Source organism: Trachymyrmex cornetzi, unplaced genomic scaffold (genome assembly GCF_001594075.2).
Source record: "Trachymyrmex cornetzi isolate Tcor2-1 unplaced genomic scaffold, Tcor1.1 scaffold104, whole genome shotgun sequence".
NCBI classification, from domain to species: domain Eukaryota; kingdom Metazoa; phylum Arthropoda; class Insecta; order Hymenoptera; family Formicidae; genus Trachymyrmex; species Trachymyrmex cornetzi.
This window is the reverse complement of record NW_017295587.1, coordinates 527,497-547,138: the sequence shown is the minus strand read 5'-3', so window position 1 is coordinate 547,138 and position 19,642 is coordinate 527,497. Positions and strand designations below refer to the sequence as shown.

Genomic DNA, 19,642 nt, shown 5'->3' with positions numbered 1-19,642 from the left:
TTAAATTATACTAGTTTTATATTATTTGCTTCATTTACTTATAAAATTTATTAAAATGTTGAATATCAATTTAACACAAAATATTCAAATAACGTGTTATGTTAAATTAACAATTGAATATATTAAAAATTCTACATGGAATTTTAACAAGGACTTAATGCATGAGTAGATCGATTATTCATATATACAATGTTTCTTATTGTATGTATATACATACACGCACACACACCCACACACATGCGGATTGACCATGTGTTTGAAATACTTCTATTTGAAACACAGTACTTGCAACATAAGTGTATTTTGTATTTTGTATTTCAGCAGAACACATGAAAATATTATTTTGTATTTAAAATTGAAAGATTGAGGCCCGTATTCAGAACGCGCTTTTATCGATAAAAGCGCACTTTTATCTCTGAAATTCTATAATATGCGTGACGTAAAGTATGGTATGTTAGCGTGCTAACATCGTTGTAAGCGCGTTCTGAATATGGTCCTGAAAGTTTTTTGCATTTTGTAATTTAAATAATAAGTTTGTCAATCTTCCGTTATAATAGATAATATTGAAATGCAAAATATGAAACAAAAATACAAATAATGAAATATAAAATACAACATATTTTCATATGCTTTGCCGAAATACAAAATACAATTGTCTTACGAATACTTTTTCAAATAAGAGTATTTCAAAACGTGCCTAACCCTGTATACACATTTATTTGCGCTTCGATAATTTTCTTTGAAGTTAAAGTACAAACTTCTCTCTTTCCTTTACTTCTCCTAAACTTCGATTTAGTCACAGACTAAAGGCGAGAGAATTTCATTTACGTCGTTCCGATCCGTTGCATATTCGAACGATGTAAGATTTTCGAGGAACGAGCCAATCATGTATCTGCATTCCGTGCAGGTGCACAGTGGAAGAAAAAAAAAAGAGAATCGATAGCAGCGTCGTCTCATGTAAAATCTGTAAAGGGTTCGGGAGCCCCCCTTTCTCAAAGCCCGTCCAGCGACTCCCTTTGATGTCGCTGGACGGAGTCGAAGATTTTGAGATTCCGGTCGAGGTTCCGGAAAGAGCGAGAATTTCACTTACGTCGTCGATCTTCGCTTATCCGGGGCCGCGTAAAATTTTCGGGGAAACGGGTGCATACACGGGTCGCACATGCTGCCAGCCGCATATTCGAGAGCCCAGGTGCACCATCGCCATCGCCATCGGGGACGATCGGCGGCGGTGTGCGCGCGGGAGAAAACCCGGGGCATTACCTTCCTTCCCGGCGCTCACGTGCCGTCCCTTTTTCTTCGTTCCGCCGGCATATCGGGCACGATTTTTCAAAGCGACTCACGTCCTCTCAATGTGTGATGTGCCTCTCAAACGACACGAAGTCGAGGGAGACACGCGAGTACGCTGTATGCGCGTATCTATGCGCTCAGCCGATGCTATATATTAATGTATACACGAGGGTATCCCACCATAGAGAACGAGAAAGAGAGAGAAAACGGAAGACAGAAAGAGATCTACAAAGTCACTTTTTACGCGGATTTTCTAAGCAAAAATATGGAGCTGAGACTTTTCTTTAGTAAAAATATCGAGGGCCCTGAAATGCTACGCGCACGATTAAAGATAAAGAATTTTATCTTGCGGACAAAGCTTGTATTTTATAAATATTTATTTAATCTAGACTCTTATAAATACAAATAAATAATAGTAATCGGCGTGTAATTATATTTCTAAGATAAACAATTTATTTTTTCAAAATATATGTGTGTCAGTGAAACATCTAACTTTGGCCATAATTTACACTTCTCGTATTTAATTGATTTATAAATATTTTGTCGTTAAAAATGTGAAATGTATACACATTTTTTTACATTAGTTAAGAGTAACCTATTTTCTTGTATGTAAATTTTATAAGGAAATAGGTCAATTTACGTACACAAGGAAATATAATAACAATACGTATTATTCAACATCAATAGTGTTCTAGGGTTAAATCGTATGATTCAAGCGGCATTACAATCCCTTCGAGTTATAGCGAGTGCACATAAGCTAAAAGCTTTCCTCGGTACGTTCTTTTGTCAAGATTATTGTCGTTCAACAGAAAGCAGACGTACTGCTTTCTATAGATAATACCGACGCCTGCAGATAATCCCGTTCTCCCCGTCATTCGAAAAGCATGAAAGTGTATTGAAGATTTACTTGTCTCGAGTACTTTTGTGTCTTTACACGCGAGATCGTGTTATATTTATTCTGTGTATCCGGGATCACATTCATGCTTCTTCAAGATAAGTTCAACAATTGAAGCGTTGAAGACGTGAATGGACTGAATCCAGTTTCTAGGAAAGAGAGACTTGAACCAAGTAGAATAAGACTCTGCGTACAATGGAGGAAATATTAGGAATAAGAACAAATATTAAGATTTTAACTAACAAGTTTTCACGACTCGATTTACGGCGGTTATAAAATCGATGTTGTGAAACTAGCCAATCATATAGCTATTCCTCTGAAGAATGGAATGATTGTGATTATAGCCAATTTCATAACATCTGTTACAACTTTGGCGTAAATCGAGCCGTGTAAACGTAGTCATAAACTGATATTCATATATAGTCAGTTCTTATATTCAAGATTATTTTAAGTTCAGCCTTGAGGTATCACGAACCAATCTTTTATCGTATTAAGACATTACTTAAGACTAGAGACCCTTTAAGAGACCCTTTCAGAGACTGGCCATCAGGATTTCGTCAAATTTCTTCGAGTGAGAAAGGAGTATAAGCTATCTCACTCTTCCACCAATAGCGGTGTGTATACATCATGCATACACATCGCTATTGGTGGAGGAGTGAGATAGCTTATACTCCTTTCTCGCTCGAAGAAATTTGACGAAATCCTGATGTCCAGTCTCTGCTTAAGGCCCAGTTCCACAACTCACGGTTAACTCTTAACCGAGGTTCAACTTATTCATTATCTCTTTTCAATTCTAGAATTGGAAAAAAATGAGAAATAAGTTGAACCTCGGTTAAGAGTTAACCGTGAATTGTGAAACCGGGCCTAAGGGTCTCTACTTAAGACGACGGTCTTGAAATAAGAACAGACTATGAATACCAGCCATAGACTATCTATATGAAAAAATTTTCCGCTATCACCGCACATTAGTTAAACTTATTTTTTTTTATTATACACAACGACTTTAAGTTTGTTTTACTCTGAATTAAGCCTTTTCTACAATGTGCTGTTTGTTTCCTGTTTCTTGTTTTTTATTTCTTGCTTTTTCCTCTTTTTGTTTTATCGACAATTGCATTTCTTGCTACGTGTTTCCTGTTTCTTCTAAAGTTTGTTAACTTTTATCTCGGGCGACATAAAACAAAAAACCGGATAAGAAGCAAAAAGACAAGATGTAAAAAAATAGCAAAAAGCAGAAAACAAAAAGCACATTGTAGAATAGACTTTAGCGTCGTGTGATTCAGCGCTTTTAGCGTTTCGATCTAACGGGATACGAGACGCAACTGATCGCATCTTGCAATAACGAATGGATGTTTAAATTGTGAGATAATAATCCTATGTAACAGTTACTTATAACTGCCACTGTGTAAAAACAGTTTTAATATAAATGCAAACGACTGTGATTTTTTTCGCCAGAAAACTCACGGCGATACGAATGGCTTCGTCATACTCGTGCGATAATCGGACGCGGTTTTTTTTTTTCGGTACAGCTGCAATAACGGACGATGGTGATAAATCCATTCTCGCGGCTATGCATGCGGATCTAGACGCGCGTTGCAATACCGAAGGAAACCCCGTACATACATCAAAGTCTTTGATTTTCCGCGGCTGCCGAATCGCTCCGCGAAATCTGAATTTTTATACGAAGGTAAAAGTGAAAGAGGGTAAAATCACCCTGTCAAAGGCAAGCATATTCGTTCTAGCGGGGCCAGAGTGATTTATATTGAAATAACACCGTCAGGTAAACGAACAGATTGACGGATAAGCCGGCGAGTATGTGTACGTGCGCGTATTTTGGCGTATGTGGTGTGTGTGTGTGTGTGTATGTGTGTGTGTATGTGTGTGGTGTGTATATGTGTGTGTGTATATATATTTCATCCTTGAGAGATGTATACGAAGGCTATATCCTGGCGTAAGAGTAGCTTGGCAATGTTCGAGCTCGCTGAAATAGCTCCAGGATTGCCTTGAGAGGATCATCCTTATTTGAAAGTTGAATGAAAATCTCATCGTCTTCGGCACATGCTTCTCTCCCGGAAGATGACCCGAGATCTTATAGTTCCTGGCATTGATAAGACGCAATCGAGCCCGGACTGAAAACGGATTTAAAGTGGATCTAAAGTGACATATGTACTTAGAGATACGAGATTCCGATTTATTTCAAAGATCTGGTGAAATCACGACTGGGTTCTCGAGCCAAAGAAGATAAAATACACAACCGTGTGTGTATATACACAGAGTAATTCGATTCCAAGCTTCACCTTTATATATTATATATATGAAAAAAGATTTAACTGAATTTTAACGAAATAATACATTTCCTTTCTACATTAATTTGTTTAATAATAAATGATTATTAGGACCATATAATATATATGTGAAATTAATTTTTCGGACATAGGGTATTCATAGTCCGTTCTTATTTCAAGATCGTCTTAAGTAATGTCTTAAGACGCTAATATGGTTCTCTGATTGATTTGTAACTTCTTAAGACTGTCCGAGAAAAAATATTTTATACATAATTATATAAAATTATATAAAAATATATATAATTTTATATAATTATATATAAAATATTTTTTTCCGGGTGTACTTAAGACGGTCCTGAAGATCTGACTATGAATACCGCCCATAGAAATGCAACCCAACTACTATAGTAATATCACAAATTAAATTAACAAGCAATTTAATAATTTGATGCTCAATTGGCATCATTTTAAAGAGACCTTAATATAGATATTGAAAATCTATAAATTTAATTGCGAAAAATGTTGCCTCAGCCGAGAGTCCAACTCGGATCTTAATCTATTAATTCATTTATATATTAGATAGTTTGTAACAGAAAATAATACAATATATATTATGCTCTTTTCGTATTCTACTCGGATGATTGCACAAGGGCGAAACTAATTTCAAGACGCGTTTCTTCAGATGTCGAAACTCTCTAGCTCTTGACTTGCGAATAATGGCATTCCTATTGCATGTAAATTTCCCTCTTGCAAACGCGTGAGTATGTGCAGGGTGACGACGGGGGTAGGTGCACCCCCATGCACACGGACATCGAATGCGGCGAACTGGCACGACTGGCAGATACAACCTGGCTGTTAGTTTAGCTCAGTTTAATTTAGTTTAGTTTAGTTTAGTCAATAGTTCAGCCGTTATTGTACCCCGACGTGGCAGCGAGCGTCGGAGGACCACCCTCTTCATTTGCATACCGGGTGTGCCCGCGTAAATACTCGACTCGGGAAAAGTCTGCTCTTGGCACATCAAAGGGACGTGGCGCGAATTAACCCGTGCGTTACTATCCCGCCCGCAAACAGAACCGGCGAAATATCGGCTTTGAACGGCGGCGTTATTGTTGCGCATTGAACGCGCCGCGCCGCCGGGAGAGACGAGAGCGCGCCTTGCCGCGTGGCGATAAAGCGCGCCTGTTGTCGCGGCCGTTGGAAAGTTTTGTGAATCTCTTGGCACAAAGGACAATTAACATTCCCAATTAAATAGAATGAATTTAATTTAGATAGTCGCCTGTAGTAGGACGTATATATGTTTGCAAGTATTTGATACTTCCAGCTATTAAAATGCCTTTTTATTCGCTTAATTGATAATATATTACATAACACGATAATATACAAGCGTCGCTTAGCAATTCACCTCGTCGGTGTTTACAAAGAATCACATATAAAATAATTTATTCTGCGCAATTTTATGTATATATAATATTATATTCGCGTGTATACATGTATGTATATTCAATAAAAGGCTTGTCCTTTTTAGCTAAGTTCTTGCACGGTTCAGCTTTCTTATTTTTCTCTCGTTGGAGAAGAAAGAAAAAAGAACAATTCATGTAAAAAGAACAAGCCTATAGTTTCATTCGGCTTGGTTTCACCAATGGTTAACTTTAATCTAAGTTCAATTTACTTTTATCTTTTTTTATTTGATTCTAAGAATTAGAATAAGTTAAACTAAGTTAAACAGAGATTAAAGTTAATCTTACATTAGTAGAACCAGGCCTTAGCAGTAAAATAGATGCAAGGATCTTAAATACTACGAATCTTACACGTGACTCAAGGAACAATGTAAAATGACATAAAACAGTAAATTATTACTTATCAAAAGAAAATGTAATTGCAAATACTACAAATATCACAACTGAATTAACTAGTACTATCTATAATAGGAAAAAAACCTCGAGCATTCTTCAATCCACATTTTACGATAAAAACTAATTAGTAGTAACAATTTGTACAAATAATTATTTTATATTTTATCTAAATAATAATTTCGTTTAAACAGTTTTATAACTGATATTTACATCAAGGCTTGCATATTATAGATAATATTAGATTAATTCAATTTGACAGAAAATAAAAAGAATTAAGAATTATGAAGTATTTTATTAAAAGCGTTGTAGGATGTCTCTAAATCAAATATTAATTGTCTGACTTGAGTATCCGATAATTCGTCCGAGGCGGACATATTGTCGAGAGTTTGTAACCACTCTGAAACTTTCTCTTTGCCATCAAAGTCACTGGGTAGTATACTGAGACGATTCATGGTGTCCATAAGATCTCTCAAATCCGGATGCAGTTGATCCATGGCTTTGATTTCCAGTCGTAATTTATCCATGAGTGTAATAAACAACGAAACAATGTCGGCAATGCATTTAGAAGTGTTGCCTTTATCGTCTTTAATTGTGATCGGCCTATCCTCCTTGATTCTTTCGAGAGCAGCAGGACAATCTAAACGGAATGCTCTGGTGAAGGAGTCGATTGTTGGAAACTGATCACTCTGTACCTACAACGAGACATGTAAATAGTTAAGAGTTTATATTCTTTCTGCAACATTTCATATTTTAACTTCTTCCTTCTATAATCTAAGTCTTTTTGTCTAAGTTTTTTTTATCGTAGGCTTTCAAAAATGTGGAAAAATTCATGATTACTTTTCTATATTTCTTTTACTTTTCTACTTCTCATGAAAGTTTTCTCGATATTATTTTAGAAAGGGAAAGACCAAACTCTGCTCTTCTTTATTTCGGAAAAATTGAAGAGTGAAATGTTGTAAAAAACGGAGACTTAGATTATAGATGGACAGTTAAATACATTTCTAAATATCATATATACAAAGAGACATTCAGATTTTGTTTTAAGCTCTGAAAGTTTACCTGTTTAAAAGCTGCTCTGTATTGCACTAACAGTTTACTGCACGCTGCTGTGTATTCCTTTGGTGTAACGCAGTCTCTGATGTAAGCCTTTTCCAAATGTTGCAATGTATTTACTACGGCATACAGGTCCGCCTGATTGTCGTGCTTCTCTCTTTCCCGGGCGTTTTTATACAGCTTAACCTCTTCATATAACTCGGGACGATCCTGAGTAATCGACATTATTCCAAAACTGTAAATAAAATCAATATCTCATGATATCTCAATGATACTGAAAAGTTCCTTTTAGGTTAGGTACACGCAGTAAGAAACGAAGCAATTGCCTATTGTTCATAGAGATTTCAGAGATTTACTTTGGCAAAGCAAGTGTCATGTCCATCTGAGACTCATGGAATGATCTCGAACTTTATTAAATTAAATTACAGCAACTCGATGAGATATCTAATGTTGAGCAGTTTAATTCAATAACATGAAACTATCTAAGAATTTTTACATACCTTTATGTAACGAATATCGTTAATTTCCTTTTTATAATAATAATTACTATGAATTGTATTAGAACATCAAGAATAATAAAATCAAAGCACAATAGGCAGCTAAACAGCTTATTACTAAACAACACTTGACATTCTTCACAACAGCAGAACGTTGGCAACTCATATGGAATACAGAGCCATCTGTTGTGAGTTCATAATAGCAATAAAACTCTGAAAGACAGCAGTGATCGACTTTATCTATTGCAAGTTAATTTACAATTTTACTTTTTTTATTAACTTAAAATTTTCTATTTTATGAATATACTGCAGTTTTTCGCAATTAGAGGGATACATTTTAATACAAATAATAATTGTTGATTAAAAAAGTATATATATTAATTTATTACGTATAACAAATATATATCGATATTGCAAATATTAAACATTTCTTGTCGATCTAACATATTATAAAAAATATCGCACTATGTATGACGTATTAATGTATTTGATTAAAAAATGATTGACTATACATATATACAGATTGCACACTTAACTTTTATACTGTATCACTTAATTAGTTAAATTATATAACAAAATTATCACAATTATATGTAACTAATTCAAATTATAGTCAGCAGCACTTGAACTAAAAAGACTGTATATAAAATGCTCTCATCATAAGTGCAACCTGCAAATATATTATATGCAACATATATTATCTTATTGCTAAATATACAAAAAGTGTAAATTAAATTAGAAATTAAATATCTGTTGCATCACATCGGGTTTATCACTGTTAGACTTTCTTGCACAGAACGGCAATTCTCTCTGTTCTTCTATACAAGGACAGTTAAATTCTTTGAGAATTCGTTTTGTACATTCACGCGATTTCCCCGTGTTTTCAATATTAGGTATTTCATAATTATTATTTATATTTATATACATTGCTTCCAAGGTAAGATCATACTTATCTAAAATATTCCAAGGCGGATAAACGTTTATCACAACTTTAGATACCATTTTCAATGTACCGACTATATCACAGACCAGCATAATTGTTATATTCTTGTACAAGACTTCCTTTAATTGAACCTGAGTATTATGTGCTTCTGCCTGTTCGATCTGTACGTTGCTTTGCAGGAGGTTGAAGCGATCCTCGATTAGGATACCTTCTAGAAATTGGTTTTTGAATTGCTTTGTATACTCGTGTACAAGTACACTGATGTACCGTGCTGATGTAACGTCCTGTTCTTTATTCAATCGATAATGCCATATACGAATGTTGGATACTTGCGCATTAATCAGAGAATGCAGTCTCGCAGCCATGCTTCCTCTGAAACGAAAATACAACATCAGAAATCATGTTTATGAGATGTTATTGTCCATAATACAGGTTATTCCAGCAATATTCCAGCAACATTTCAACAAATTCCAATGTTACTACAATATATTGTTGGAATTTGTGGAAACAATACTTCTGTGCGCTATATGAGTTAATACCTACTTTTTAATTTTCCGACGTTTCTTTCCAGAGTCAAGAAGATGTGTGAACATATTCCTGTCAGGAGACTTTCTTGATGGCGTTGTTATCGTGCTAATAATGGCAGTTTGGGTCGATTTACCTGTCTTCTGTGTGATTTTATTTAATGATTGTATCTCAGAGATATTAGTGGAGAGAGGTATACTTTGATTCAACATCATTTCTGCTTTCGAATAAGTTTCATCCAAGTCAAATGGTTGTCCTGAAGGGATCGAATGTTTATCTGCTATTGAAAACTGAGATGTTTTTGCGGTTTCTTGCGTCTCAACATCCTCTATGAAATGGCTCAGATTATTGTTACTGCTAGGTGTGTTTGTTAGTCTATTACATTCTTCATCTTTGCTATCACTGTTTGTACCTATTTTTATTTTTGAATCATTTTTATCAGTCTTATTACTTGAGCTGTCAGCAAAACTCAATCTCTCTTGTGTCGACGGTGATAATGTTTCTATATATCTCTGATATTTCTCTGGACTTTCCCATTCTTCAGTCCAAATAAATGTTTTAGTTTTAGCTTTGGTATCCATATTGTTTTCTAACTTATTCTGGTCAACAGGTATCTCTCTGAGATTATTACAGTAACTATCAGGTTCCGTTATTGACTTTATATTTGAACTTGAAATTTTATGATCATGTAACTTTGAAGATTCTGGCGAAACACTATTCTCTGCTTTATACTGTAGTTTCTTTCTTCTCTTTTTCTTGAAAATACGATGCGAACCTAGGACAGGAGATGTCTCGTCAACAGCTACATTTTTCATACCAGATGGTGTGAGTTGTGTCTTGCCCATAGATTTATTCTCCTTACTCTTTATACATTCATGATTTGGCTTATTATTAGACTGCATTATATAATTTACAGAGTGCCCTGCACTCCCCTGATGGTCTACATTGTCCTGCCTTCTCTCTGAAGCATTTCTGTTTACACAGATCTTTTTGCTAAGTCGTTTCCTGCCATTACCGAGTATCGGCGATGTCTGGAGAGCTGTAGTTGTCGATGTTTCTGAAACGGTAGACGCCTGGGAATCGCATCTGTTGTTCTCGAGAGTCTCGAGCCATTTACGCACGTAATCATTCTTCTCGGTACATGGTATATGAGCCACATTGTCGTCGATTATGACGACGCGATTCGATACGCAGCACTGGTCAACGGGCTTGAGTTCGAGGATAGATTGTCCAAAATTTAAAGATCTTACGTGCCTCGGCTTAACGTTACACACTAATGCACTTCCGCCAGAACAACTGCAGCCTATTTCGTTGTAATTCGACATCGCGAATAAATCAAATAAATCTGATTATTTGTATAACCTGCTGGCGTGAAATGCACAGCCGCGTACATCGCTGAATCAGAGATCGGAATAATGTGTGCGCTAGAGTCGCTGGACGCCGCCATGTCACGTGTTACCGTGGCAACCAGTCTGTATCTTGAAACCGTTGCACCCTGAGGCATGTTCAGATTTTTTGGATGCTTTTCATTTGGCGGCGCAAATTGATATAATATCTTTCTGTTTTTATTACTTATGGAACGCCAAGAAGGATAGAACGATATTTGTGTCGACTTATGTCATTAAATAGAAAGTAACCATTCCCACCCACGTGCTCCCTATACAGAATTTAGAGAATAGGGGTGCGTTCGAAGATACGCTATGAGCGCTATGTATTTTTTATTTTATCCTTATTTTATGTCTAATAAACAGTGAAGATAGAATGGTACAAATAGCGCTAATAGCGTCTCTTTTACTTTCTAAATTCTTTGAAGTGAAATTTCTAAAGAGCGAAAATTGAACCAATTAAAAAAGAGTGGCTTATGTCCGTTTTCACCAATATAGATTAACTTTAATCTCGGTCCAACTTACTCTTTTTCTAGTTCTAAAGATTAGAAAAAGACGAAGAATAAATTGAACTGAGATTAAAGTTAATCTACATTAGTGGAAATGGGCATAAATTTTCAATCTTTAAGAGTGAGATTCACTTTAAAAATTTTAGAGAGTACATATCATTTTGTCATTGTTTAATGTTTGTGATGAACAACAAGAATAAAATTGCTGCATTCAACAGAAAAAATAGTTTACTGTGATACGAATTTTTTAATATGATTACGGTTTAAATATTTAGAGTGTGATTCCATGAGAATAACTAAAGGCAAGATAAATCATATTAAAAAATTTTATAGTAGTTACAAAGTTGGATGCATCCAACGACCTAGGTGGCCTCGGGTGGGAATCTGAACATAGCCCAGGAGGTCGATCGTATATCTTGAAATGAGGTGAAAATTACAAAGTAAGTGAATTACTAGAATATTTATAATTTTATTAGTTAACACCTAGTGAATTATATAGTTTGCAGAGCACAAAAAATTTGCTCACTTTGTAATTTTCATCTTATTTCAAGATATTCAAGCTAGTGTTCTTTATTTTTTGTTCGAAACTCTCACACAAAGGAATAAATTAAGTTTCGCAAAAAAGAAAAACAAGAAGCATCGATCAATCGCAGTCGATTGTTTTCTTTGACTCACAAAGAACATTCTTTGACCAGTTCGATTTTTTTATCATTTGTTTAAATTAAACAATTTGACAGTAAAATATAAAAAATATTCATTTCGCTTAAATTTTTTTCGTGCACTTTACGCCTAAAATCGTAAAATTTTACTTTTTTATAGTACTATATTTTTTATAGTACGAAGAATATAAGATCCACAATTTTTAAGAGAATTAATTTTAAAAAGTTAAATAATGAAAGTTGTATGATCTATTAGGACACAAATAATGAGATAAAATAAATTTTTTTTTAATTGATTTTTTTTATGATCACTATTTCATGATGAGTATTCTTTTAATGAAATTATATAAATTTTTTATGTAACACATGATTCCTCTAATTATTCTGCATATAAAAGTAATCGGATAGAGATATTAATTGAAAAATAGTTTACATTTTTATAATTTAGTTTTGCATATATGTTATAATAGTTTTCAATTTTTAATATTGCAAAATTTTATATTATTAAAAACGAGATTTAAACAAACTTAAAGATAAAAAAGATTTACGTTAATTTAAATAATGAAAAACAATCTCAAAGTGTCCTTAATATTTTAGTCATTATTTAATACTATAAATCTTATAACGAATAGTATTAAAGAGGAAGTTAATTTTCTCTACAAGTCGGATAATACAGAATTAATCAAAAGATACGTATATCAAATTTATCAACGTTACTTAAAGCATTCTATATAATGTATATTGCATATGACAGTTTTATATTCCGTTCTTCACCTTCCCACTTTGACGACGTGCTTAAACATACAAATGCGAGATTTAGTGTGATAATATCCTGTGCTCCGCGGACCTGCCTCAATATAGCATCCGCTGATTTGAGCCCTGATTTGAGCATGCGGATGTGATACTTGGACGACTATCTTACCCCGATACCGAGTGCTCTTATTCAAATGGAACGACAAGGTTCCTTCCGATCTCGTTCGACCGTGATTGAACCCTCACGCTCTCATAGTATTATCTTTGATAAAAGCTTTCAGGCAGAAAAGTATCTAGAAAGCAATAAAATTTTTTTCTGCCGTTATATTGAATACAAAAGTACTACTAATAGTATTTTTAATACATAAGATAAATGTGATTATAATTGGCTAATGCTAGTATTATATTAATAAGGGTTGAGCAGGGATATTCTGTCAGTTTCAAATTTAAAGTGATATGAAAATTCGTAGCAGTAAAGAATTTCTCTTTATAGTAACGTGTATAATTTACATGACAACTGCTTCTTGAGAGCACAAACATGACTTTTAAATGTTCAATATGTCAAAATATGTGTTGTTTAGAAACATTAATCGCGAGAAACAAGAAAGAACCTGGTTTTCCTCTATAAGTAATATCAAGAAAATAAGAATAATAGTTTGCTTATCCTGAAGAAGATATCTGTTAAAATTTATGTACACTAAAAAAACTACTTTTTAATAAATCATTTGTTTGAATAATACCAACTATAAATATTTACTGAATATAAAGATAAATTTATTTAATATAAGAACCATTAATTTCATTATTATTTTTTTTATTGAGAAAATATGTTTATTTACCGTAAATAAGTTTTAATTGGTACTATTTAAATAAATATTTATTAAACTTGAGTATATTTTTTCTCATTGTGCGAATGACCACCAACTTATTCAAGTAATAAATTGTTCCATTAATGTTTCGGTAGTCTTTCCTTGAGCTCTTTTCCCACTTTGTTAAAACTGAACAATACATTACTAGTAGATTTATTTATAAAATTATAGCATATGAATTTTATTATTTTTGCAGAAATAGACAGTTGGGAAGTCAGTAAGTAGAACAGAGAGAAAGAGAGAAAGAGAGAAAGACAGAGGAGGGGCGAGAGAGAAAGAGATCGCGAGAAAGGGTTTAGACCGGTGTGCAAATCTAAATCGGCGAGAGAGCACCGCGCTGTGCTGGCCGCGCGGGCACAATTACCGGGCGGCGAGAGTCGAGGAACCCTATTTTATATATTAATAGTCGAGATAGCCGCCTGTGTGTCACGTTACCGAGAGGGCCACCTCGGTTAGGATGGCGGGAGCCAGGGGAGAGCGGTCTCCGAGGATTGTTGTTGGGAAGTGGAAGAGGTCGGGAAGGGGGAATCGGTCGCGCGGGAGCGAGAGGACTCGAGAGGTTCATACGATCGATCGAGGGAGATCGAGCGATCAGATCCGCGGGACGAACAGAGGGGAGACCTCGAGGGGAGCCTCGAAATGATAGATACGAGGACGGTATAACGCACGGACCCCTTGTATCTCTACATGGTAGCCTCAGTTCCAGTTCGCGATGGAGGCTACTTGCTCCTTCTGGCACTAGGTAGTTGTGTACTCCTTATCAGGGTGTGAGACAAACGGAGCGTGCTCGATAAAGAGGAGGACAGGGTGAGAGAAAAAGAGGCACAAGTCGAGGGGGCAGGGTCAGCGATATAGAGAAAGGAATAGTAGCTAGCAAGGAAAAAGGAGAGAGAGAGAGAGAGAGAGGAGAGGGGACCGAGAGAGTGTCGAAGAAGACATTGCTAGGAAGAAAATGGAGAACTCAAGAGGGGTAACGAAAGAAGATGATCCGTAAAAAAATCGGTAGTAAAGAGATAAAAGATCCAAAGGGGTGCAAGCCCTGAATGAACGACGTTCTAGACCTTTTCCTCGAAGAAGCATCGGGTGCCCTCGATTTGTTCTACACTTCGGGGTACGTTTTCCTACTTCTCCCTCGGTAGTTCGCGTGGGGGATGACGACTTGCGGTAACGGTCCAAGACAAACATCGTGAAGTCGCGTTATTTCGTAGCGAAACGCGCGCAATACACACGTACATGTCGTCATGGCAGAACGGAGGTGACCGGATGCTGGGCGGTGCAGTGATTCGATTGATTCGCTGAAGAGTGTTCGTGGCTTCCACCGAACTTCCGAGTGCCGCGTTAAGTGACTGTACGTGTGCGTGCGTGGGTGCGTGCGTGCGTTTGTGTCTCTCGTTGCATGAACGTACGTACATACGTGCGTGCTTGCGAGCGAGCGAGTGCTGATCGGGGGCTTATACAGTGACGCCTTGGGCGTTCTTGTGTACGTGCGGGTTCGCGAAGGAAGGCGAAACCCGGCTGGTCGCCGAGGTGGTCCACCCAAGTGAGAGCATCGTCATCATCCTCGTCATCAGCCCCATCTACGCGCTGCCGCATTTCAATCAGCGCAGCGTAGAGGAAGCGGCGGCCGGACGCGCGCGCCTCATCGAGCTTTCTTCGATTCTTCGCGGTAGGCCGCTGGGCGTGAGATCGGCATCGGTAAGATCGAACGAGGGATCGATCATTGACGAAAGGCGCCAGGAAGTTTAGCTGTCTCTTTGCAAAGTCACATTTTATGAAGATTTGAAATTGAAACGCTTATTTTAATGCAAATTAACTAAATGTCTTTAATTCTAATTATTATGGAGACAAAGAAAGAAATTGTCATGCTGAATCAAAGTTGATTACTTCAGAATTTGGGATATCTAAATAAATTAATGTAATATGATCAGTAATAATTACAGTTACATTGTTAATTTATTAAACCATTTTTTGTGTGAGAATTGGAACTAATAGATACAATTGATGAGTCTTGTGTAGGTACGTACGAATTGTCTTTGTTAGTTATTGATAGGCAAATCCAGTTACGTTCTAATCGACGTTTGCGATTTGTATGAAACTGTTATGCAGCGTTTTATGAAGACACTGTACATTATCTTTATCAGGGAATGCTTAAATGTCAAGGAATTATTAGATTTTTCTCTTCATGATATGATCTGCATTTTGTGACGTGTTCGATTAATTGACTTGTATCTGCATTTTGCGATATGTCTGATTAGTCGACCACGTCAGAGAATCACGTCACAGTGAGATACGTCATCCGCCATCATTTCTCTTATCAGGCGCAGCTATTATACTATCGTTAGGGGGGGAGGGCGGGAGGAATAGAAATTACTATGTCCTTAATTTTATTAGATGCAAATGTATACAGGTTTTTTTTGAAATTGATATTATAGATAGATGCATAATTACCGAGCATAAAAACTTCGCAATAATTCGCATTCCATTACAGAACTTCCATTACAGAAATTTAATACTGAAAAATACTCGGGAAAAAATGTTATATAAATGGATATATTTTATATGTAATTATATACAAATGTATATAAAATATGTCAATTTTTTACATAATTATATGCGGGAAAAATGTTTTATATATAATTTTATATTATTATATATGAAACAAATTCGTAAATTCACTAGTGGCTCGCAAATTACAAACATAAATTATAAAGAGCATTTAGCCACGCGCAAGGTGTTTTTTACGAATTTTAAATATATAACATTCGCAAAAAACACGTTACGTGTGGCTGATCGCTCTTTAATGTAACATAAACGGTCTTATTTTCAATCTTATTATTCTTTATAATTTATGTATATATGAAACGTTATTTCCCGGATAGTCATTACCGGATAATTACCTATTCTAAGTATTTAAAACATATTGTAATAGTGCTTCTAATATTCAAAATAAATAATTAATCACTCTCAGTAACCTTTCATTAATTTGGCTTAATTAAATTGGATTAAAGGGATAACATTGACGTCAAGAGATAGAAACTTTTATTAGATTTCTTACGACGCAGTGATAATATTGAAAATTCATTGACTTTTTATACAATAGTTATTTCTATAATGTTCAGAAAAATATGAGAATAGATTTGTCAAATCTATTTGTCGCAAAATATTTGTGAACGCCAAAATATGTATTATGTAGTTTATTTCTTTATCTATTTTATGCATCGTATGCGTTTTATTAAAACATAATGCATAAGATGCATTATTTATGTATGTATTAGGTCGATGTGAAAGCTTAACAGTTTCGAGCAAAGCATCGAAAAGGACATTTTGCGAAAGTTTTACGAAGTTGAACAATGTCATTTTGTCTATCTTTAGATAAAAGTTTGATCTTTAATATCTGTCGTTATTGATTTTATCAGATATTATAATATATAGTAGTATTAAAAATTTGTCTACTAATTTTTATAAATTACATAACTGGATCATATATTATTTTCTTGTAATAATATTTCTTGGAAGTAAACTTGTAAAAATCGTAATTTAAAATCATATTTGAGCGATTTAAAAAAAAATTATGTAAAGACGGTTACAATGTAATATTTTTACTGAAAAGAGAAATCGACGGGGAACGCACGATTTGCATAAAACTGCAAAAAAATAAAATTAAAATTGCAAATGTCCTACATCAGGAATGATATGAATCTAAGAAGAGTCGCGTAGGCGCGCGGATTCGCGTGCACCGCGAACGCGTAGATGATAGAAATGGCGGGGAGAACGAGCGGGAGATCGCGCTCAGGGAAGAAAGAGAGGGATGGGCAGAATGCGAAGGCGTGCGAAGCGGAATGACATTGTTTGCACCCGTGACGTCACTCGTAATTGTAACGAACAATGAGAGAGGCACGACTATACGCTGGTGAGCCGCATGTGTCCCGAGGTCTAGGGTTACCTGACGTCAGTGGCAGGCTGACTGCTCGGCCTTTTCTAAATAGAAAAAAGTGTCGTATGTAGCTCTGATAAATTTTACAATTGCAGATTAGAAAAATCGGCGGCCAATTAAAATTTGAATAGAACATAGGAGCGTAGATACATTGAGAAAAAAAAGTTACTAAATCTTAATACATGTTTTTTCAATGATACTAGCTAATTATTTATTTACGTAAATGAATATCTACTTAATAAAAAAAATACTTACATCCAATTAATAGCTCATCCAATTAATTTCTAAAATTTAGTACATTTTTAGTACAGTGTAGTGGAATTATTAATTAATTTTGTCATTTTTTTATTCTCTCCTTTTTAAAAATAAGCGGTTTTCTTATTTTTAAAAATAAATGCTTAATTTTAAATAATATTTATAATATTATTTAAAAAAGTTTATAGAAGTTGTCGATTATTGAATTATTAATATTAATTGTTGTATTGACAATAAATTATTTTGTTAAAATTATATCATGATAAAAATCAAAATAAAAATTTTGGACAAGAAACATGAACTTGTTCAAATTCTAAGAGATTTCTTTTCGTTTAAAGCTAACTAAATATACTTTGATTTATTGTTAAAGAGGAGAGATTTATTCGCCATTGTAATTCCAAAGCGTAACATTATTTACGTTAAGACATAACATTTGCGATACAGTAAATATTATGATGATGACAATATAAGTTCATTAGTTATTTTAGTATCATTATCAAAGCAATATCAGCTATACAAATTCCACAAATACAAAGGTATTATTTTACAGGAAAAATGCATTATCAGTTTGACTACTGTTAATTCCTTCAGATAAAATAACAAATATTAACATTTCATATCACCGAAACTTCCTCAAATTGTTTACGCATGATCACGCCACACTTTAATAAAATCGGATAGGTCGTTTCCATGAGACAGTAAATAAAATCTTGGCAACATTCTAAGTCTGTACGAGTTCTTATCATCGTTTGTTAAGAAAAGACTTCTTTGAGAAGAAGACAGGCATGTGCTGCAAGCTCGATTATCGACGATTTCGTGACGATATTAATTTATCAGCAAGCACGTGGGGGCATGCCATTAACGGCCTTATCTAGCCATAACTTGCATGTGCGGTCATTTCATTCATTTTGTTACGTTTCGCTGCCTTAAATATCTACTGTCTCTAATTGTAAGTCAAAGAATTCTTAGACAAAAGAAAGTTTATTATAAAGGTATATTCAGGTATTCATACAGAAAATGGTACTCGAGAAAGCACTTTTACACTAATCATCTTGCCATCGCTGACCGCGCAAAATTCTAGTCCTGTCATTCGTAATTTTTAAACTCTTTCCATTTGAAAACTATTTTAGCTTCAATACTTTTGTATTCTGCATTCTCGGAAGTTTTTTTAATTCTATGTACATCATCACGTATTTTATTATTGAAAAGAATAGATGCAATAGAGACAGATTACAGGTGCGAAGCACAGTGCTAAATCGTGATATACACACAACTTCTTTACATCATTAATAGTTTATAGCTGAGCAATTATTTTAAATACACAAACAATGTACATAATATTGTATTTATGGAAATTTTTGTGTGGGAAAATAGGAAATCGTATAACAGACAATTCGTCGCAATCACACCGGATGATCATAATTTATAAACGTACTAGAAACAAACAACGAAATACATTTATACTTGCTATCTATACTTACTCCTCTATTTATCATAGTTTGCATTAGATGACGTAAATTTCAAACATTACTTGTTATTCTCATCGCTGCTCGATAGAAGCTGCTTTTTGCAGAGCTAATGGCAATAAGCACTTCCTTATTCTGGTTATCGTATGCTCGGTACGTTTGATATTTCATCTTCCAGAGGAATATATTTGCATGCGTATTAAAGTAATTCATGCTAAACCATTTCCACAACCATTTTAATTCGAGTTAATTAAACAGAGATTTATAATCAAATCCCAATTAATTTTAATTAGGGTAACTCCAGCAAATACGCCGCACTGGGATTTACGCCGCAGAAGTCAGAAAAAAATAGAAGGAGTGGGGGTAATTTTCCCGCATCTACTCTGTTACATGTCTTTATGTTATATTAGTATTGTGTTATGATTTCAGCTTCTTATTGTTAATATTAATGAAATTATTGTGAGTTGAATCGATCTG

General features: G+C 34.8%; 1 protein-coding gene across 1 annotated transcript; it reads right to left on the bottom strand.

The window, feature by feature from the left end:
* Window positions 1-6,589: 6,589 nt before the first annotated feature.
* On the bottom strand, window positions 6,590-10,733 carry Vps28 (vacuolar protein sorting 28). Its single transcript, XM_018504110.1, has 4 exons — window positions 9,354-10,733; window positions 8,625-9,182; window positions 7,377-7,605; window positions 6,590-7,009 (listed from the first exon to the last, which is right to left on the bottom strand). The coding sequence occupies exons 1-4, from the start codon at window positions 10,658-10,660 to the stop codon at window positions 6,590-6,592; spliced, it is 2,514 nt and encodes an 837-aa protein (XP_018359612.1). The 5' UTR covers window positions 10,661-10,733.
* Between the last annotated feature and the right edge of the window lie 8,909 nt (window positions 10,734-19,642).

Excerpts from the sequence above, each read along its gene's own strand:
- Vps28 (XM_018504110.1), bottom strand. The coding sequence starts at position 10,660 with ATGTCGAATTACAACGAAATAGGCTGCAGTTGTTCTGGCGGAAGTGCA. Across the intron at positions 9,183-9,353 it reads AAACGTCGGAAAATTAAAAA|AGGAAGCATGGCTGCGAGAC; the intron begins GTAGGTATTAAC and ends TTTTCGTTTCAG. Across the intron at positions 7,010-7,376 it reads ACAGAGCAGCTTTTAAACAG|GTACAGAGTGATCAGTTTCC; the intron begins GTAAACTTTCAG and ends GTCTCGTTGTAG.